The sequence below is a fragment of the Chrysochloris asiatica genome, unplaced genomic scaffold, assembly GCF_000296735.1.
Source record: "Chrysochloris asiatica unplaced genomic scaffold, ChrAsi1.0 scaffold00062, whole genome shotgun sequence".
Taxonomy (NCBI): Eukaryota; Metazoa; Chordata; class Mammalia; order Afrosoricida; family Chrysochloridae; genus Chrysochloris; species Chrysochloris asiatica.
The window spans coordinates 11,731,095-11,751,358 of NW_006408580.1; the positions used below are offsets into that span (position 1 = coordinate 11,731,095).

At 38.4% G+C, this 20,264-nt stretch overlaps 1 protein-coding gene across 1 annotated transcript in view; it reads left to right on the forward strand.

The window, feature by feature from the left end:
• MED14 (mediator complex subunit 14) overlaps positions 1–20,264 on the forward strand; it is a 79,073-nt gene that overhangs the window by 28,391 nt on the left and 30,418 nt on the right. Inside the window, exons 11-16 of the mRNA XM_006864268.1 lie at positions 1,790–1,915; positions 2,860–2,938; positions 8,807–8,966; positions 9,749–9,943; positions 10,777–10,911; positions 12,799–12,875. Of these exons, the coding sequence (XP_006864330.1) occupies positions 1,790–1,915; positions 2,860–2,938; positions 8,807–8,966; positions 9,749–9,943; positions 10,777–10,911; positions 12,799–12,875 (772 nt within the window). The remainder of the gene's footprint in view (positions 1–1,789; positions 1,916–2,859; positions 2,939–8,806; positions 8,967–9,748; positions 9,944–10,776; positions 10,912–12,798; positions 12,876–20,264) is intronic.

Sequence of the window (20,264 nt, forward strand, 5' to 3'; positions counted from 1 at the left end):
CTCAGAAACCCTGTACAGGGTCGCTGTGTGTTGGAATTGACTCAATAGCACTTAACACCATAACCTTGTTTATTAGTTTTCTTATATAAACTTTCAGGATTTTGTCACGTAAACTAATCAGATCTGGGGTGGGGGCGGGGGAGTGATTTTATATATACATATTTATATTCCTATAGTCCCCCCATCTTTTATTTATAAAACTTTTCAAACATTATACAAAACGGAATTAGAAAACTAATTCATATTTGATTTTGTGTTATTTCTCCTTTTATTATTTGCCAGGTTTAATGAGTTTTAGCTTTTGAACATAAATAGCAATTTTTTGAATCAGTATATTGCATTATTTTTGTATGTGTATGTCTACATTGAATTACATAGTGTGTATATTTAAAGCCTGGCAGGGAGAATCAATGATTTAAAATGTCACCACACTCATTCTAGGAACATAGTTTCACAGCATCACAGTGAGCATCTTTACTATCCCCCACTTCAGTTGTTTTTGTCTGTGATTTCCTTGGGCTAAAGTGAGCAGCCTTTAATTGGGATGATATAGGTGAAGTGTATAAACATGAAGTCTTCATAGTGCAAATATCAAAATTACTGCCTTTCTTCATCACAGAACCCAGCCCAGGTCATTATATCTAAAGAAAACAACCTCTTAGGTATGGACTAGGAACCCTGCATTAAAACCACTTTGATAAAATAGTGATAAACACTATCTGAAAAAAGGCAGAATGTCAGAAAAAGAAATTTACATTTACACACAATATTTATTCAAGGAAAGGAAACAATAAAAGTGAGCAGAAGCGATCTAAGATAAGCCAAAGTGTCTGCTTATATTTTTAAAGAGACTAGGGGGGAAAGGCAGTTTCATAACATAACAAAAACACCAGATGCTACAGGAAGAATCATCATCTAGTGTCGGTGCTACTCTCTACAAGCATTTCATCACATGGCCAAGTGAAAGGATTCATACAAAATGACGGCCAAAACACAAACCACGTGATCTCAACCATTGCTAAAGACTGAGGTCGAGAAAAGTCCGTCTGCAGCCACAGCCTCTGCCCCTATATTTAACATGGTAGCGTGCAGGTACTTGCAATGCAGCACAGCCATTTTCTTTACTCCCTTTTCACTCATAGAAACAAATACATTCCAGCCAAATGTGACCCTTAAGGAAATCATTGAAGGGTATGCCAGGAATCTGATGTGGCGCTGCTAATTCTTAGCAGGCCTGTAGGGCAGAGTAGAACTGTAAATGTTTACAGAAGCAAGCTGCCATAGCCTTCTCCCTTGGAGCTGCTGCTGGTGGTTTTGAACTGCTGACGATTTAGGTTAGCAGCTGAGCACTGTAACCACTGTGTCAACAGGGCCCCTTTTTTTAAAACACAGGGATCCTAGTTGCCAGAATAGTCCCCCATTTAAAAAAAAAAAAAAAGTGGCGATGAAAATCTTCTGTGCATAGATGAAATTTATTTCATTTACCAAGCAAACTAATTTTCTTCTCGCTATATCAAAAAGAAAATCCTTAAAAATTAACTTATTGTAAACAACCAAGTGAAAGAAAAAAATTAAACTAATTCAGACAGGGCTATTTTATGTTTGTTTCAAGTCAACTTGAAAGTTACTATCTTCCTTTAGAGGTACTAATTTGCCTAATAGTACTATTAACAAATTTTGCAGAATCATGTTTTTCATCTGACATTGAGGATCATTTTATAGTGACTTTATTTCTACTCAAAATTGTTTTTTCAGAAATAAATATAATTTTTAATTCTTAACTGTTCAGCTTCCATAGAGACTGCACTTCCAGCTCTCGTTGTTCCGATCTTGGAGCCCTGCAGTAGTTCGGAGTGTCTATATATTTTTGTAGATTTGCATTCTGGAATGTTCCAATTGATGCTTTATGGACTTGGTAAGCTATCAAATAATATAGTCACTTGGTATAAGAAAAAAATTGACAAAAGCAAAATTAAGTGTTTCTGTCATTAAGTATTAAAAGGAATAATAGTAAATAGCATAAAAAGGAGGTCTAGGATGAATAAATCTGGCTGGTGTGTATTCCATGGGGTTCTATTTTAACTATTTTTGATTTTCATGTACTAGAAGTTAAACTTCCTTATTATAAAGTATATTTCTGTTATTTATGTTAAGAATAGTGGTGTTGATGTGACTAGTGTTTTGTAGATCTCTATCCTCTGTCTCAGTTTATATTTTACCATGTGTAGTTGGGTTAATTAAAGGGAGTCTAATGTTATCCATGACTAAATAGCATATTTATAGCAATATAGACATCTAAGATGACATGGGGTACAGAGTCCTGGAGGAAAGGACTTTTTTCTGGATAATAATGAATAGTTTATACAATAGAGACAGTAACTCTGAGCTTAAGCACAGTAAAAATGAAAGTTTGTTTTCTGACTTTTTCTGTTACTAAGTTTTGAAATGATGAAATACTAGGAACCTAGTGTTTTTGTATTGCCAATAGAATAGTATTAATGAATATACTATATTTGCGATTTGAAATTAGTATTAAGCTAGACAGAGTAATTAATAAAAGGCTTCCAGTTCTATTGTATGGCTGTAAAGAGTGATTTTACTGTGAGCCGTTATGGAGAACTGAACTATTACATGGAATCATATCACATATATAATGGCTAATTGACCATTAAAATGACAAATTTATGAATTGCCTTTTAACTATTTCCAGACGAATACAGCCATTATTGTTTGTTCTTAAATTTTTTAATTTAACTATTTTCTTTGTTATCAACAAGTGGTATTGTTAGGTGCCATCAAATCAGTTTGGACTCATAGTGACCCTATGCATAACAAATAATAAAGCGCTTCCTTCTGTAGACCAGACAACTCTAGATGACATGGAGAAGTTCGTGAATGATGATATGAAACGGATCATTCCTTGGATTCAACAGCTTAAGTAAGTTTAAGTTTATCTATTTAGCTCCAGACCAACGATGTAAACATATTGTGGCATAATGTATTTTCTTCTCCATCATTACCTTGATCAGTTCCTGTCCATGACATGACACCGAGATCATCTTTATGGTATGAGTCTATCGGATGATATGTTCAGAGCAGTGGTTTCTGCTCTTCTAGTAATGTCATTCCGTTTGTCTTTAAATCCTTTGAATGCCTCAAACATATGTATATATATATATATATGTATGCACATTATTTTATATAATATAGTAACTGCTTTTATACTTTTCTTTTAATAGTGGACATACCAATCTCACAATATTTATGTAAATGCAAATAGAGATTTCAAAGCATTTTTAGCAAGTTCAAGATAGTCATTTTTTAGCTTAGATCCAAAATGGAGCAATATAGTAGAATTATTTTCAAAATTCATCTTGATTCTTTCATTAATAGCGAAGCCCAACAATTTATATTATAAAGTTGTAGTTAAATTTAATTTGTCTTTTAATGAAAAAAATAATAAAAACTGGTTTCCAGATTTTAAATCCTTTTGAGTAACAGTTGGAAAGCTACCTTTTATTTATTTATTTATTTATTTAAACTTTTTGTTGTGAATTGAGTGAAGGTTTACAGAGCAGATCATCAGTTTTACATTAAAAAATCATGCACTTTTCATTACATGGTTGCAGTCACGTCCATGTACCAACAGTTAACAGTGTTCGCCTCTGTTCACTTAAAACTATTTATTGCATTCCTCTTTGTGTCTCTCATTACCTTCATCTTTCCTTTGCTAACTTCCCTCTTATATGTTTCCTGCCCTGTCATCCATGTTAATATGTGCCTGCCCTCTTACCTAAGAAGCTCTGGTAGTGTAGTGGTTATGAATCGGGCTGTGAACTCAGTCAGCAGTACAAAACTACCAGCTGCTCTGCGGGAGAAAGATGAGGCTTTCTGCTCCTGTAGAGATTTATAGCCTCAGAAACCCTGTACAGGGTCGCTATGAGTCAGAACCGACTCCACAGCACATAACCACGTGGCACCACGACCCTCTTACCTGTGAATGATTTCCCCTCTCCCCCAAGTAACCATCATAGATTGTTTTTTATCAAGAAAACCTTTTCTTCACTTTTTACATTGATCTGATACAGTATTTGTCCTTCTGTGATTTACTAATTTCACTTAGCATAACGTCCTCCATGGTCATCCACGTCATGAGATGTTTCATAGATTATCATCTTAATTCTTCATCGTTGAGTAGTATTTCATTGTGTGTATATATCCACGTTTGTTTAACCATTCTTCTGTTGATGGGCATTTAGGCGATTTCCTTCTTTTTGATAATGTGTCTCATAGATAGCATATTGAAGGATCCTGTTTTCAGATCCATTCTGTGTTCTATGTCTCAAGACTGGTGTATTTAATCTGTTTACGTTCAGTATAATTTTCTATAGGTAGGAGTTGATTGCTGTCATTTTTTTAAATTCTGAGTTCATGTTTGTCGGTTTTCTGTTTAATTTTTATTGTGTTAATATTTACTAAATCTTTCTGACTTTCCTCTTTTTAAAATTTTGATGTTACCTTGTAATTTATTAATTTTTTTCTCTGCTTAAAACAGTTTTATCTTGAAATCTACTTGACTTCCTTGCCATTTAGAAGTTCTGTATCTACACTGTTCCCTCTTTTTGCTTTGTAGTTGACTTCATTATACAGTGATATCTCTGGTTCCCTATTTTCAGATTGTAGGTTTGTTTAACTTTAATTATATGTTTGGATTGAGTTCTGGATGGTGTAGTCATGTAATATCAGGTTGTTGTCTGCTGTTGTTTAGTTTTCATTCCAAACACACCCGTCGGCATTTTTTGTAAAGTTGGTCTGGTTATTGTAAATTATTTTAATTTCTTTTTATCAGGATATGCCCTAATTTCACCATCATATTTTGAGGCACAGCTTTACTGGGTATATGGTTGTTGGTTGGCAATTTTTTTTATTTCAGAGATTTATATATGTCATTCCATTGCCTTCTTGCCTTCATGGTTTCTTCTGAGAAATCAGATGATTTCTTATTGGTTCTCCTTTTTAGGTAACTTTTCATTTTTCTCGAGCTGTTCACAGGATTCTTTCCTCGTCTTTGGTTTTGGAAAGTTTGTTTATGGTTTGTGTTAGTGATTTTCTTTTGGGATCTATCCTCTGGAGTTTGTTCAGCTTCTTGTGTGCTTATCTTTGTATCTTTCATGATGTTGGGGAAGTTTTCTTCCAACAACTCTTGGACAGTTTTCTGTCTGCTTGTCTCTTCTTGTATTGGAATTCCAACCACCCGTAAGTTGTTCCTCTGCATGATATCTTACATAAAACTCTGAGGCTTTCTTCAGAGTTTTTCATTCTTTTTTCTAGTTGCTCTTCTAGCATACTAATATTGAGAAATTTATCTTCAAGTTCACTAATTCTAGCTTTTGTTGCTTCAAATCTTCTCCTCTGCCCTTTCAGTATATTATCTGTTTCTGAAATTTAGGTATTCATTTTCTGGATCTCTAATTGCAGGTTTGGTATGTTTTCAAAATTTGCATTTATTTTGTCTGTCTGTTCTTGCAGTGTTCTCCTGAATTCTTCTAGAGTTTTTTTCTGTGTTATGCTTTCTTCCCTTGATCTTTCTGTCAGTCCACTGAAGGTACCCAAATACCATTCTTTTGCATTATTTTTCGGTTCGTTCCATTACCTTATTTTCATCAGAAATGTCTTCTGTCTCTGCATCTTAGTCATTTATTTGAGCCATTGTTTCTTGTTTCTTTGTGTAAGCTAAAATTGCCTGTTGTCTGCTAGGCATTATGGGCTGTTGTATTTGTAAAAATAAACAGTGCGGTTGTTGGACTCAGAGGGGTGAAATCTCTGTTGGGCACCTACAATTCAAGGATCTCAGGGGGTGGCTGTGGAAGGGAAATGGCAGCAGAGTTCCTGGCTCTAGATGGAGTTCCTCTCAGCCTCGGTGTTATCTGTGTTCATGGAACTCAATCTGGAAGTAGTTCATGGGGACCCTTGATGGAATTGGTTCCAGTGTCTATTAGGACCACAGGGAAACTGGGGCCAGGTTGACTGGTTAAATGCTGTTCTGGTAGCTCTGTGGGTTTTGTAGGTCTGGAGCCAAGCCTACTTGGATTCAGGTACCAAAGTAGTGCACCTAGCCCCCAATTCACAAAGGCATGGCTCCAAACTCCCAGTGAGCAGGGTCTGCAGTGGGAATGAATGAGGGTGGGAGCTGGACACACCCCTGGCCACCAGGGAAGCATTGGGAAAAAGAAGAAGTCACACCTTTCCCGGTCGCCTTTGTGAATCTGCTCTGCCAGGTCTCCCTCCACTGCCAAAGCTTCTCACAAGATGGTTGAGCCATGTCTGCCAGCTGCTCAGCAGTCAGCTTCCCTCTTTCACCATCCTTGCTCGGCCTCTTCTCCCAGCAAGCAGTTCATCCACCTCTAACCTTTCTTCTGAATTTCAGTGTCCCAGAAGTTTCATCTCTTGTATCTTTTTTGTAGATCTGTACAGTGTCTCTGCCTAGTCTGCCCTCTTTGCAAGCTACCTTTTTTTTTTTTTTTTGTCATATATTCTAACATGCTTTTGCTGCTCATGGCTAGTACAGTGTATGAGTCCACTCACATGCTACCACAATGGGGCCGATCTAGATCCTATTGTTTACTAACTGATCACGATCTTGAATGTCTGGTATGTTACATTGTTGTGACAAGTTTTTGAGTTCCTAGTCTCATTTTCTGTAATCTCATTATGGATCAGTAAGAGTTTGTAAACCAGTCATTTTATCCCTTTTTCACATTTACATGGTTTCTTAGCCTCAAGGCTAGATAATCAGATAAAGGGAGTAAAAAGAGTTCCAAAGTGAAAGTAAACAAGTGAAATCTGATGGCTTAACTGAAAGAGTAGAGAGTGTGAAGGTAATTAGTACCTACTAGGTGTATCCTGTGAGCGTGTGACTCTGTAGAATAAGCACTGGACGAATAACCACAAAGTTGGCAGTTTAAGCATATGAGCTGCTCCATGGGAGAAAGCTGAGACTTTCTGCTCCTGCAACAGATTGTTGTTGTTGATAAGTACTGTGGAGTCGTTTCCGACTCATAGTGACCCTGCACAGGGTTTCTGAGGCTATAAATCTTTATAGGAGCAGAAAGCCTCATTTTTCTCCCATGGAACGGCTGGTAGTTTCGAACTGCCAACCTTGAGGTTAGCAGCCCAATTCGTAACCACTATGCTACCAGAGCCTCAGAAACCCTCTACATGGTTGCTATGAGTCAGAACTGATCTGCTGGCACTTAACCACAAGATATACCATAGGCACTTTACACATACACAGTATAAAACCTCAGAAAACATGATCCATGGGAACTAGTAAGTATAGGGACAGGCAAGTTCTTTTACGTTACCACCAAGAACATGCTTAGTTAGCAGTAGAGTATGAATTCTATTCCGTATCTTCTGATAAACATGACAGGGAGATAATAATCTAAGAGGATAAGTAAAAAAGTATTGCTATTAGGGTTCCAGTTCTTGCATTGTTGTTAGGTGCCGTTGAATCAGTTCCGATTCAACAGAATAGGGCCTGCACCATCCACAGTCCATGGTCCTCTCAGTAGTCTCCAGCTCAGATGTATCAGTTCTTCTCTGGTCATCTTTATTCATTGTCCAATTTTCACATGCATATAAGACAATTGAAAATACCAGTGCTTGGGTCCAGGTGCAACTTTGTCCTCAATCTGACATCTTTGCTCTTGAACACTTTAAAGTTCATACATGCATACATGCATGAGTTTATTCCAAAGAAAACATGTTTAGACATATCTCTAATGAATTGATGGCTGCAGACAAGTTTTCTCAGTAATACACTTTTTTTAGTCTCTTTGGTGTTGTTAAGTGCCTTTGAGTCATTGTATAGGGTTTCCAAGGAGTGCCTAGTGGTTTTGAACCCATGATCTTGTGGTTAGAAGTCCAGTGCTCATCCTAAAGTGCCACACCAGGACTCCTTCTTGTCTCTTTAGGGTGCCTTCAAAAGATAAGTCCAATGAAAACTGTGGCTTCCAAGGGAATCACCTGAGCCAGTTAAATTCAAGGCAGAGAGGTCAACTCAGAAGGTTAAGGTGACTGTTTTTTTTTTGATCCCACGGGGGATAATCTAAATAGGACATAGGACAGTGGCTTATAATGAAGTTTTACAAAAATTGGAAATTGCATTGGTGAGGAAAAAAGCCATGAAAGTTGTGCCAACTGTTGTCCATCACTACAATGCAGCTGCTCATTCATTTATTGTGTGTTCTATTTTGTTTTATAAACACATCAGGCATTTTATAAAGAATATTGAGGTTAGTTTTACTATCTTTAAACTATAAGAAATCTGTCATTTCCCATAATAAACTAATACAGTGTCTCAGCTTTATAATTAGCTAATTTTTCCTTATAATTAATCATAATCATTCACACTACACTTTAAATGTCCTAAAAACTAACAATCCAATACAGAACTTTGGAAAAATCATTCATCATTATGGGCTTAGATCTTTTTACTGGTGTTGTTAGTTGCTGGTAAGTCAATTTCGACTCATGGAGCCCACCCCGTGTATGAAGAGGAGACCTGTGCCATGGTGTTTTTAAGGCTGTGACCTTTCAGAAGTGTGTCCCCAGACCTGTCTTCTGAGGCACCTCTGGGCGGGTTTGAACTTCCAGCCTTTTTGTTAGTATTCGAGTGCTTAACTGTAGTGCCACATAGGGAGTCTTTTATTCCGTTACATTTTAATGGTCTTTGATAATCAGCAACACATAGTTGATTGTAAAAGTTGGATTTTATGATGTGAATTTTCTCTTTCAAATTAAGGTTTTGGCTTGGACAGCAGCGTTGCAAACAATCTATAAAACATCTGCCTACAATAAGCAGTGAGACATTGCAGCTTTCCAATTACTCAACGCATCCTATTGGCAACCTTTCTAAGAACAAGCTATTTATTAAACTTACCCGGCTTCCACAATACTACATTGTAAGTATACAGAGGGGTAATTTGGGCAATCAAGTTCAGTAATTCCATTAATGTCTTGAATGATTTATTGTGTAAATTAACTTGCACCTCTTTTTTATTGACTATTTGACTCTCATATAGTGATTTTCTACCCAGGAATAGGGATGGAGGAGAGAGGGAAGTCATCACCGTAAGAAATTATATAACTGTCAGACAGTTGCAGTATTAGATGTCCCTCTATCCTTTACCCTAAGATTTCTTTTCTAGTGTGCCTGGTTTCTTTGCAGTGTGGCATCTCTATGTGCGGAGAAGAAAAATGTGAGGGCAATTACTATGAAAATATTCATATCAGATAAATTTGTTTGGTTTTAGCTAAATACCAACTTGTATTTATGTTGTTGTTGTTAAGTGCCGAGGAGTCAGTTCCTACCCATAGTGACCCTGTATTGGGGTTTCCTAGGAATGGCTGGTGAGCCTCAATCTCCAACTTTGCGGTTCAGACCGACTTTGCAGTCCAGTGCATTAACTCACAGCACCACACCGGGACTCCAACTTGGCTGGCTGAAGTATTTTTTTTCTATACGTCTTCTTCTCCCACCTTTTCTACCACAGACCCATGAGGAAAACATAAGTTATTTGGTGGAAGTTACAAAGACCATAGGTTGAAGAGCCATGTGAAGTATTTCACTGCACTGTATACAATTTGCATTACTTTTCTAATTCTGAACCGCGCCTATGTGAAAAGGAATCTATCCAACACTTACTGTTTGCTTAACTCTCATTCCTAATTTGGCTCTTTTTAGGTTGTGGAGATGTTGGAGGTTCCCAACAAACCTACACAGCTGACGTATAAGTACTACTTTCTGTCTGTGACCAGTGCAGATCGTGATGACAGCCCTGTCACAGCACTCGTACTGCAGCAGTTCAAGGAAAACATCCAGGACATGGTTTTACGTGCAAAAGCTGGGAAACAGCCCAGAACCGGGGCCAAGCGCAAGGTATGCTCACATATGGGAAAGAGCATCGAATTTTTATGCATTAAATTAACTTGTCGTCTTTTACCATTTCTAATATTGGAAAGAATTAGGCATGGTTTGTAAGAAACTGGACAGCAATAAGGCTTAAGTTCCAATCATCTACATTTTCTTGAAAATGCCTCTCTTTTAATTAACATTAATTGTAAGTCGTTTTCTGAAAGTATTTATTGTTAAGTGGCATTGAGTTGGTTCCAACTCATAGCGACGCTGCATAGGGTTTCCAAGGAGTGGCTGGTGGGTTTGAACTGCCAACCTTATGGTTAGTAGTCTAGCGCTGATCCTCCAGCGTCACACCAGAATTCCTGTTAAACACACAATACCCACCCACTGCTATCAAGTCAAATCCAGCTCAATGTTGACCCTATATATAGCTGAGGCTATAAATCTTTATGGAGCAGAAAGCCTCATCTTTCTTCTGTAGAGCAGCTGGTGGGTTTGAACTGCAGTTAGCAGTCCAGTGCTTATCCTACAGAGCCACCAAGGCTTCTGAAATACCTGATTTGTTGTTGTTGTTGCTAACTCACAGTGACCCTGTATAGGGGTTTCGAGGCATTAAATCTATGAGGGAGTAGAAAGCCTTATGTTTCTTAGGTGGAGTGGCTGGCCAGCTTGTGGTTCGTTACTACTAAATTACCAGTGTTGAGCTCAGTGTCTACTCAATAAATATTTTGTTGAATTAATAAAACTTTTGTTTTGATTAGCTCAGCATCGTTACTGTGATTTTAACTGCCTTAAATAATTGTATCACATAGCTGTTATTTTTAACTCACTTTTGTTTATTCTTTACATTCTAGTTGTCTGGTGATCCATGTCCAGTGGAATCCAAGAAAACCAAACGATCAGGAGAAATGTGTGCCTTCAATAAAGTTCTAGCTCACTTTGTCGCTATGTGTGACACAAATATGCCATTTGTAGGACTTCGTTTGGAGGTAAGTTTTTTAAAAATTTTATTTAAAATTTTTTTTAATTCACTGCTAAAGCTACATAGATTCCATTAAGAGATCCAGAATTGTTGTGATCCTGTTTATTGGGATGGGTGGATGGAGGTTGAACTTTTAGCATCTCATGGTGTATGTGTAAAAATACCACCATGACTTAAAATTGTTTCATCTGTATAATTTAAGATTCTGGGTATTCTTTTCTTTATGGGAATAGAAATTACATTCTTCCAAGTTAAAAAATGAACAGCTTCTAAAAATTAACATTTTATTTATATACCTCTTCATAGGAACATTAGTTGAGCCTGTAGAGGTGATTAGTTCTTCTTCCTAGCTACTTGATTGTGTTCTTGGACTTTTTTCACTATGTCATTTGGATTAGTAATTTACATGTTACTTAGTTACTAGCTGTGCTTTGGGAAAGGGGCAATGTAATGTATTTGTATGATCTCTCCCTGCACTTACTCTCTTTCTCCCTCACTCATAGGCTAGAATTTACAAAAACATCATTTTATAGTGTCCATATAGACTAGCTCTATCTGTTCCCTCTCTCTATACTCCTTTACCTGTCATACCCATAAAACAGCTAAGTCACCTTCTCTAGTACCCTATTGAACTCAGTCAAGTATTTAAAAACTTACGTACTTTTTCTTCTTGCAGTGACCATACTAGCTATGTTAAAGACAAAAGCATGTACATTTCCTGTTTAAATTAATTTATACTGAGATAAGATTAATCTTCCCAAAGATGTTTCTGTCTCTGATTGATAGAATAGTAGCAACATTTTAAAGCCCTCCCACTCTATGCTTCCTTCTCAAACTGGACCACCCTTTCTTCACCTATTTGGCCAGCAAGCATGCTAAGTCTCGGCCCTTTCCAGGCTCAAAGAGCGGAGCTTGCTCAAATATATTGTTGTTGCTGCTGCTAAGTGCTGTCAAGTCGATTCTGATTCATTTCAATCTTGTATAGGATTTCTGAGGAGTGGCTGGTGGGTTTGAACCACCACCTTGTGGAGAGCTGCCTTAAACTCCTTTTGGAGCAAGTGGGTATAAATAAATAGTCTGTCATAGAGACCTGGAAATAATTGCCAAGGACAAACATTCTGTTGTCGTTGTTAAGTGCCGTTGAGTCGATTCCGACCCATAGCGACCCTGTATAGGGCTTCCGAGGAGCAGCTGTTGAGCTTGAATTGCCGACTTTGCAGTCTGGCGCATTACCCCACAGCACCACACCAGGACTCCTCTTGGTAGGTCAGATGAATTGCTGGCAAACATTAGGAGCCTCTAGTTGCATGGACAGGGTTTCAGGCACTATCCCTGCATTCATCGTTTTAATTCATTTTCTAAATCCTTCAGTTGTGTAAGATATCTCATTGGAGAAATGCACATGTTGGAAATCCTTTCTTCTTAGGCTTCATATGGGAAATAGTGTCATTTGTTAAAAATAAAAGGGCACTTTCAGAAATGTTATAGATGAAAAGACACTATGATGGTTTAATAGTGAGATATGACTGTGAGTCAAACCTCTTTCTAAACAAGCAAGGTTAAGAACGATACAAGAAAAGAAAAATCTATCTTATTTATAGTTTCCTCCAGGAGAATTGATTCAAGGTTACTTTTGTTGATACAAAAATAATATCAGTCACCTAGATTTTGAAGATTTGCCACCTGTGGGAGTGTTTCGGAGAGAGGGTCTGGGGCAGCTTTGAACTTTACAAAATTGATGTGATTTCCTAGGAAAGGAAATGATGGGGCCAATGCTCATGCCTAATATAACTCTGGAAAAGAGCAGATGCCAGGAGAATAGAGACAACAGGCCATAGAAGGGGTAGCTTCCTTTTTAAATTGACATGATATAATTACATTTTTCTCTTTGCAGTTGTCCAATTTGGAGATCCCACATCAAGGAGTGCAAATGGAAGGTGATGGCTTCAGTCATGCAATCCGCTTATTAAAGTAAGTCTCTGTCATGTTTCTCATCTGACACCACATATTGCAGTTGCACAAATGCTGCTTCTCTTCTTCCATGAGACAGCATAAAGCAGAATTGAGAACCTCTGGGTGTCCTGGATTTCTGCCCAGAAGTATTAAGGTCTTGAGAGGATTCTTTTTGATCTGTGGCATGGAGATGCAGCATCACTTGATAGTTTAGGATGTCTTTTCTTTGCACTTCTTTCTTTCATCTCACCAATATTTGTGGGGTGCTACAGTGTGTCAGGCCTTTTCAGATACTATGGGTTCACATAACGGAGGGATCTGCTCTCTCTCGGAAGTCAAAAAGAGTTTCCTTGAGGCAGTAACAGTTGTACTCACACTGAAAGACAGGGCAGTTAGCCAGAGGATAAGGAGGTAGGGTGACAGTGAAAGGCCCTAGCCAGAAGGGGTAACTGCTAATGTGAAGACTTGAAATCAAGAGAGAGCTGGCATCCTGAGACTAAAAGAAGCTTAGCATTGAAGGAGGTAACAGAGAGGAGGTTGGAAATGTAATCAGAAGGATCAAGCCTTGTAGGGTTTTGTAAGTGTCCATAAAGGATTTAAAGTTTATCTTAAGAGTAATAAGAAGCTATCAGATGATTTTAAGCAGGAACTTGACATTAGATTGGTGATTCTGAAAGCTCACCCAGATGGCAATACATAGAATAAATTTAAGGGGAACAAGACTGAAGTAACAAAACCAGTTGCCAAAATGGCTCACACCAGTGGTGTTGGTAGCTTGGACTAGGATGGTAGAGAGGCCTAGATAAGGTTCCATAAGAACTTATTCCAGGAAACATTCAAGCTTTGGTGAATTGATATTGGAGATGAGTAAGAGGGGAAGGTGGCAAAGATAGATAACTCAGTTTTATCCACGGCTACAGGATGGTGGTAGTGTTTTCTGAGATAAAGGACACAGAAGGGTTTTGCTACATTTAAGCTTGAAACATAGGCAGGGATGTGTTTCAAGCTAAGATCTCAGGCCTGGACAGGAGAAGTAGATGAACTCACCACCATGGTGATGGTAATCGAGCTAGGTTTGTAGATTAGAGATGGGGGGAAACAGTGTACAAAGGCAGATGGCAGGGGGCTTGGTTCTAAAATGTTAGAGGACCAGAAAGCAAAAGGTGCTTAAAAATAAAGCTAATCTGAGGCATATTTCTGGGGAATTTCCATGATCTTTTAACTCCATTTTTCCATGAGCTTTTTGAAAGCCCCCTGGTACAATATATGTTCTTTATAAAGTGATCCAGTGTGAACTATTGCAAAGCTTTGTTGTTACGTGCCATCCAATGGGTTCTGACTCATAGAGACGATGTATAGCAGGGGTGTTGTTAAAGTGCCATCATCAAGTTGGTTCCGACTCACAGCGACCCTGTATAGGGTTTCTGAGGAGGGGCTGGTGAGTTTGAACCACTGACCTTGCAGTTCAAACTGACCTTGCTGTCCAGTGTATATCTTTAAGTGCCATACCTTTTTTCTGCTAAGGGTCATTTAACAGGTAATACAAAATTATCAGCTTAAAAATTAGCCTGCTATAATATGATGGCTGGAATTGCAGTTGCTTTGGCAGTGCCAGACAAGATGACTGTGGGCTCTATATGACCTCTGGGCCGGTCGTGACCCACCCCTGCTGTATAGGATTTCCAAGGAGTAGGTGGTGGGTTTGATCCACTGACCTTGCAATTAGCCTAGTGTACCATTTAAAAGATCAACTTTTTTGGTACAGAAAACTTTTTTTTTTGGTACTGGGAGGCATTTTTTAGTTTCTTAGATGCTGTTAGATAATACAAGTTATATATGAGTGATGGTTATTTACTTAATTCCTCTGCTACTAAGAAATGGCACTTATACAAATTTGAACAGTGGGGCTTTAGCTTGTGCTGTTTGGGAATCAGTTTGTTTTTGTGGAAGATGGAAAAGGCCAGAAAATTCATGTTCTGGCACCCTGCTTCTGAAGTTGAAGGGTTGGAGTATGTGGAAATCAATAAGTGTAGTATTTTGGTTTTGAATTACTTCTGCCTTGTTCCCCTACCCCCCTTCTTTTTACTCTTTTCTGCAACTGCAGAAAAATAAGTAATGTTAGCATTGTGTTCTGTTTTCTTAGTTACACTTTTTGTGTCTTGCAAGATTTTAAAATTAATCTCGCTTGGCATTTTTACAAGACACATTTTGTATTTCCCTCGACCTTTCTGTGTAGCATTTGGATATACCTCAACATCGTTCTTCTGAATTCTTTATTAGGTAGTTCCAGAACCTCTTCTCCCTCAAAAGCAATTTCTAGCTCTTCCTCTTGGCCGTTTGTTTGAGCTACCCTGACTTGTTTCTGCATGTGAACAGAAATTTTTGCTGCTTTTTAGGCATTGTGGTGTTGTATTAATTTGATGAATGTATGTTGGTGTGTTCTTAAACACTCTAGTTGCCTTCTGGTAGGTGTGATCAGGAGATAGGCTTCTCTGTTCACTTCAGAGTGTATTCAGAGTGTTTGTAGCTGGTGTTGGTTGTAGACGCAGCTCTGCTGTAGAGCAACTGCTATTGACTCTTGCTCAGTTGGTGGGGTTTTAGAAAGTACAGTTATAGAGTGGTTGTATGGTCACAGTTGCTGTCTCCTGTCGGGTGAGGCAAGAAGAGAAAGCGCTCCCACAAGATGGAAGAAACATAAAAACAAGACTAAAAACAAAAGTCATAAAAACCCAGAAAAAAACAATATAAAGGCAATAAAACTGGAAAAACAAACAAAAAATGATAGTAAAATAAAAACCAGCCACAAAACAACAGGGTGTGGGGATGGGGTGGCGGGGGTGGGGTGGGGGAGGGATAAGAGTAATTCTTTAGCACTACCTAATGTACCTATACAGGGTCGCTATGGGTCGGAACCGACTCGATGGCACATAACAACAACAACAACAACAATGTACTCTTGCTTTCACAGCCATGTTCCTGCTGTGCCTCTCTGATCTGTCACTGGCTTTTCCCTTTCCTTTCCTTCCTCTTAAATTCATTCAGCTGTTTGTCCTAGTGAGAACCAGCCCAGGGCTGGCCAGACCTGATTTGGAAGAGACTGCTGGCGATTTGGAAGAGACTGTTGGCACTGTCTCTTTCTATTGTCTCCTCCCCCTTTGATTATGTGCCAGCTGCGGGATCCACACAGCGCAGGGCCTTTCCTGATGGTGTCTACTTACTTGTACAGGTCTCATCTCTGGTCCCCAGAGAGGAAATGAGTAGAAAGAGAACAAGGAAAGAAGAAAAATTAATAATAATCACACTTTGTCTCTGTAAGTCGTAGGCAGGTTTCTGTAACGGGAACCCTCTCTTTTGTCACTTATTCCCTTTCCAAATGGCTGCAGCAGGTTACGTTGGCCACCCCAAATCAAAAGTCATCTCCTTTCTTGCTTCCATTCAAATTCTTTCTCCTGGTAAGCATTCGATCCACTTATTTATTCCTTTATATGAAGCTCAGAGTTCCGGGACCAACCTTTGAATCTGTTTCATCCGGTTTTCTGTGTTTTTGCTAAAGAGGATCTGCATAGCCTTTCTGCCTACTGCCATCAAGCCCTGCCTCCACAAGACAACTTTTGGAATCCATTTCTTCTTGAACTCAAGAGAACTCCTGATTTCTACATAGAAAGGAAGTTTGGTTAGGGCTTTTTCAGGTACCATGGGTTCACATAGCAGGGCATCTGCTCTTTTCTACATAGGAAGGAAGCACTTCACGTTTCTTAGCTTCAATTTACAGCCATTTGTAAAAAAAAAAAGTCTTTACTCCTGACTTTTGTTCTCTTTATTTAAAACTTAGAGGAAAACATATAGAACGAACAAATTTAAGGTAGATGTTTATTCAGTAAGTGCTGTCCACTATTTGAGTAAGGTATAAAAGCGAGGAAGGAAAAAAATGTACGTAATGAATGCTTAAATATGAGTTTTTATAATTAAAATCCTGCATAGATCTAATATGTAGTTGACAAATGCACTTTACCTCCAGAAACTTTTTAAAGCTTTTATCCCTTAATCAAGGAAAAAAACAAAATCACTGCCATCGAGTCAATTCCGAATCCTAGTGACCCAAGACTAAATCTTTATGGGAGCAGATAGCCTCATCTTTCTTCAGCAAAGTGGTTGGTGAGTTTGAACCGCCCACCTTACAGTTAGCAGCCCAATGCCTAACCCATACAGCCACCAGACCTAGATATATCAATATGAAATAGGAATATGAATTGATACTGGCATATTTTTCTCCTATGCTGAAAAGATGCTCTGTTTTTGTTCAGTTTTATCTCCTTGAAAATCTCTTGCACAGCCCTCCTGACTTCTCTCTGGAAATATCCTGGTGAGCTCAACTCCTCAGATTGTTGTCGTTTGTGGACCTGGACCACAAGGGAGGCTTAGGGGCCACCTTTCAAGAGCAGCATGCTCATGGTGCCTATTTTGAGCTCTTGAGCAAACTCCCCACCTTTCCTGAATTCCCATTACAGTGACAGGCGAGTGCTACTGTGATCCTCTAGTCACACCCGTAAGTGTTTTTCATCTTACCTCTTGGATTTTCTCTGACTCTTAGAGTGAACACACAACTCTTTTATGCAAGTTGTGTAATTCAGCTTGTCATCCTACACATGCATACACAGCCTTTTTAAAACTATCTTCACTTTTCTTCTAGGCACAGTTGCACTTTTTCACTAGCACTTTTCCCAATCTCACAGCTTTTGTACTCCACAGCCGATGCTAGTGTGGGTACTGATGACGGTAAAACCCCTCAATGAAACTGACACACAGCACGAAAACTTGAGGCACCTTGCTGGCTGTAGAGTATCTGCCTGGAGGGATGCAGCTTAGCTTCTTCCTCAATCTCTTCAGGACTCAGAATTGCAGGATGAAAGTCAGTCCAAAGCGGCTGTTTTGCTCCAATAACTTTTTTGAATTGATAGACATTTTTGGTTAATCCACTGTTCAGGAAACCTCTCTCAAGGCTTAATTTTTGGTGAATGATAAAAATCACTTGAGTATTTTGTAGTACTTTGTGTTTGTAACAGTTGTGCAGGTTTCCTTGTAGAGAACCTGGCATTTTCCCCTCATGGTCATGCTGGAAGGGTGAAAAATAAAGAATGTAGTTTATTTTTCTTCTCTCTGTTTCATTTCTAACTTTAAAAGCAGGTAAATATTGTACAGGCTCCTTGAAGTAGAGCCAGCTAGAGCTGTATCACAGGTTTAGAAAGTGGCTTAGAATTCATTTTCGAGGTCATGGTGTCACTATGAGCCGAATTTGAAAGGTCTCTTGCTCTTAGTTCTAGAGGACCTGCTGGCTTCTGTGTTTTCATTCTCTAAACAGACGGTTGCTATGAGTTTCTGGCATTTGGGTTCCAACACATAGCTACAGAATGAAACACTGCCCAGTCCTGCGCCAGCCTCACCGTTGTTAGGTTTTGGAGCCCATTGTTGAAGCCACTGTATCACTCCATCTTCTTTTTCACTGGCCCTCTTAGCATGTAGACTTCATGAAAACCCTATTTTATGTGAAAGAGAGATAATGTACTACATTTCTATTTTCAAACTTGAAATTTTAAAAAATTGTGTCTATATTAACTGCTTTATAACTTCTATGGGTTAGGATTAAATTTTGAGGGTAAGGGCAGGCAAGTCTCCAGCATATGTATGAAGTTGAAAAACATTTATGTGTTGTATTTTATTTCTTTAATAACTATTCAAAGTAAAATTGTATAAAATCTTTTTAGATTCAAAAGTATGTAGTATGAAAGGTTAACTCTTGAAAAAGCTTTAAACCTATGTATAATTGAAATTTTAATATTTGAGGCTGATTGCAAATTCTCAGTACTGTGTTGATTCTGTTTGTATGTAACCTGTATCTCCCTACCCTGCCCCTCCATACACTCACACAATTTTTTTTTTTAAACCATAGACAAGTTCTACCTCTTCGCTGTGCTCTTAAATTGTTTAATCTGAGTCACTGTTTCTTAACCAGGGGTAGATTTGCTTCCTAAGAGGCATTTGGCAATGTCTGGAGAGATTACTGGCATTTAGTGGGTAGAGTCCAAGGGTACTGTTAAATATCCTACAAAATACACATGACAACCCTGCAGAACAAAGAATGATCCGGTCCAAAATGTTAGTAGTGCTAAGATTGATAAACCCTGTTATCGGTGCTGTGTTCTCAATAAAAGGACTGAATCAAGATTCCATACATCCAGTTGTAGTTTTTTGCCTTAGATGTGTTATACTGTTAAGTGTCGTTGAGTCAGTTCTGACTCATAGTGACCCTATAAAGGGTTTTTGAGGCTTTTCTAAGTCTTTGTGGGAGCAGAAAGTTTCATCTTTCTCTCGTGGAGCAGCTGGTGGGCTCAAACCACTGACCTTGTGGTTTGTAGTCCCATGCTTATCCAATACACTCCCATTGCCTTAGATATAGATGCTCATTATACCAGGCCTAATGTGCCATTTAATAATAATATTATCTCATTATTTTATCTATATATATAACTCATAAATCACTAGCAAAGATTACTTCACAATATTTTATGACAAAATATTCTATAAAGCTGAAAGGTGAAAATAGGTATTTTTTTTAAAAGAGTCTTAGGATAAGCACTGGACTGCTGACTACAAGGTTGGCCATTTAAGCCTACTAGCTATTCCTTGGAAACTCAATACAGGGTCACTATGAGTCAGAACCTTCTTGACAACAACAAAACTAATACATTCCTTTGGGATATGTGATAATATGTGGTGGTGGTGAGATGCCATGGAGTCGGTTCCAACTCATAGTGACCCTGTACAGCATTTCTGAGGCTATAAGTCTTTGCAGGAGCAGAAAACCACATCTTTCTCCCACAGAACAGCTGGTAGTTTTCAACTGCTGACCTTGATTTAGCAGCCCGACTCATAACCATTACGCTACCAGAGGTCCTTGTGATATGTATGGTAAATGAATTAATACGTGTAAAGCTCTTAGAATGTCTATCCCGGTAACTGCCACCTCCACATAGGAGGAGTGAGGGGAGGGGAATAAGGAACCCAGAATTTTGTCATGTGGTCAAGATTTGCTCCTACTATAGGGAGAATTGACATATGAATGCCTGCTGTATCGGCCATCACACTAAGCACTTTAAATATATTTTGCTTTTTTTCATCAGTGACCAACATATTCATTTTAGAGTTGGGAGACTGAAATGCAGAGAGTTTAAATGTGAAAGAGGTAGAATTAAAACAGTTTTTTCCACTATATCACTTTGCTCTCAAAGAGTGGTTTTACAAGTATTTTGTTCCTCTTTGCTTTTCTTGAAGATGGTCTAGATGGATTTCATGGGAAGTTGGGCCTTGATTTTCATTCTGAAAAATTAGTGTTTTCTAATAACAAAATTA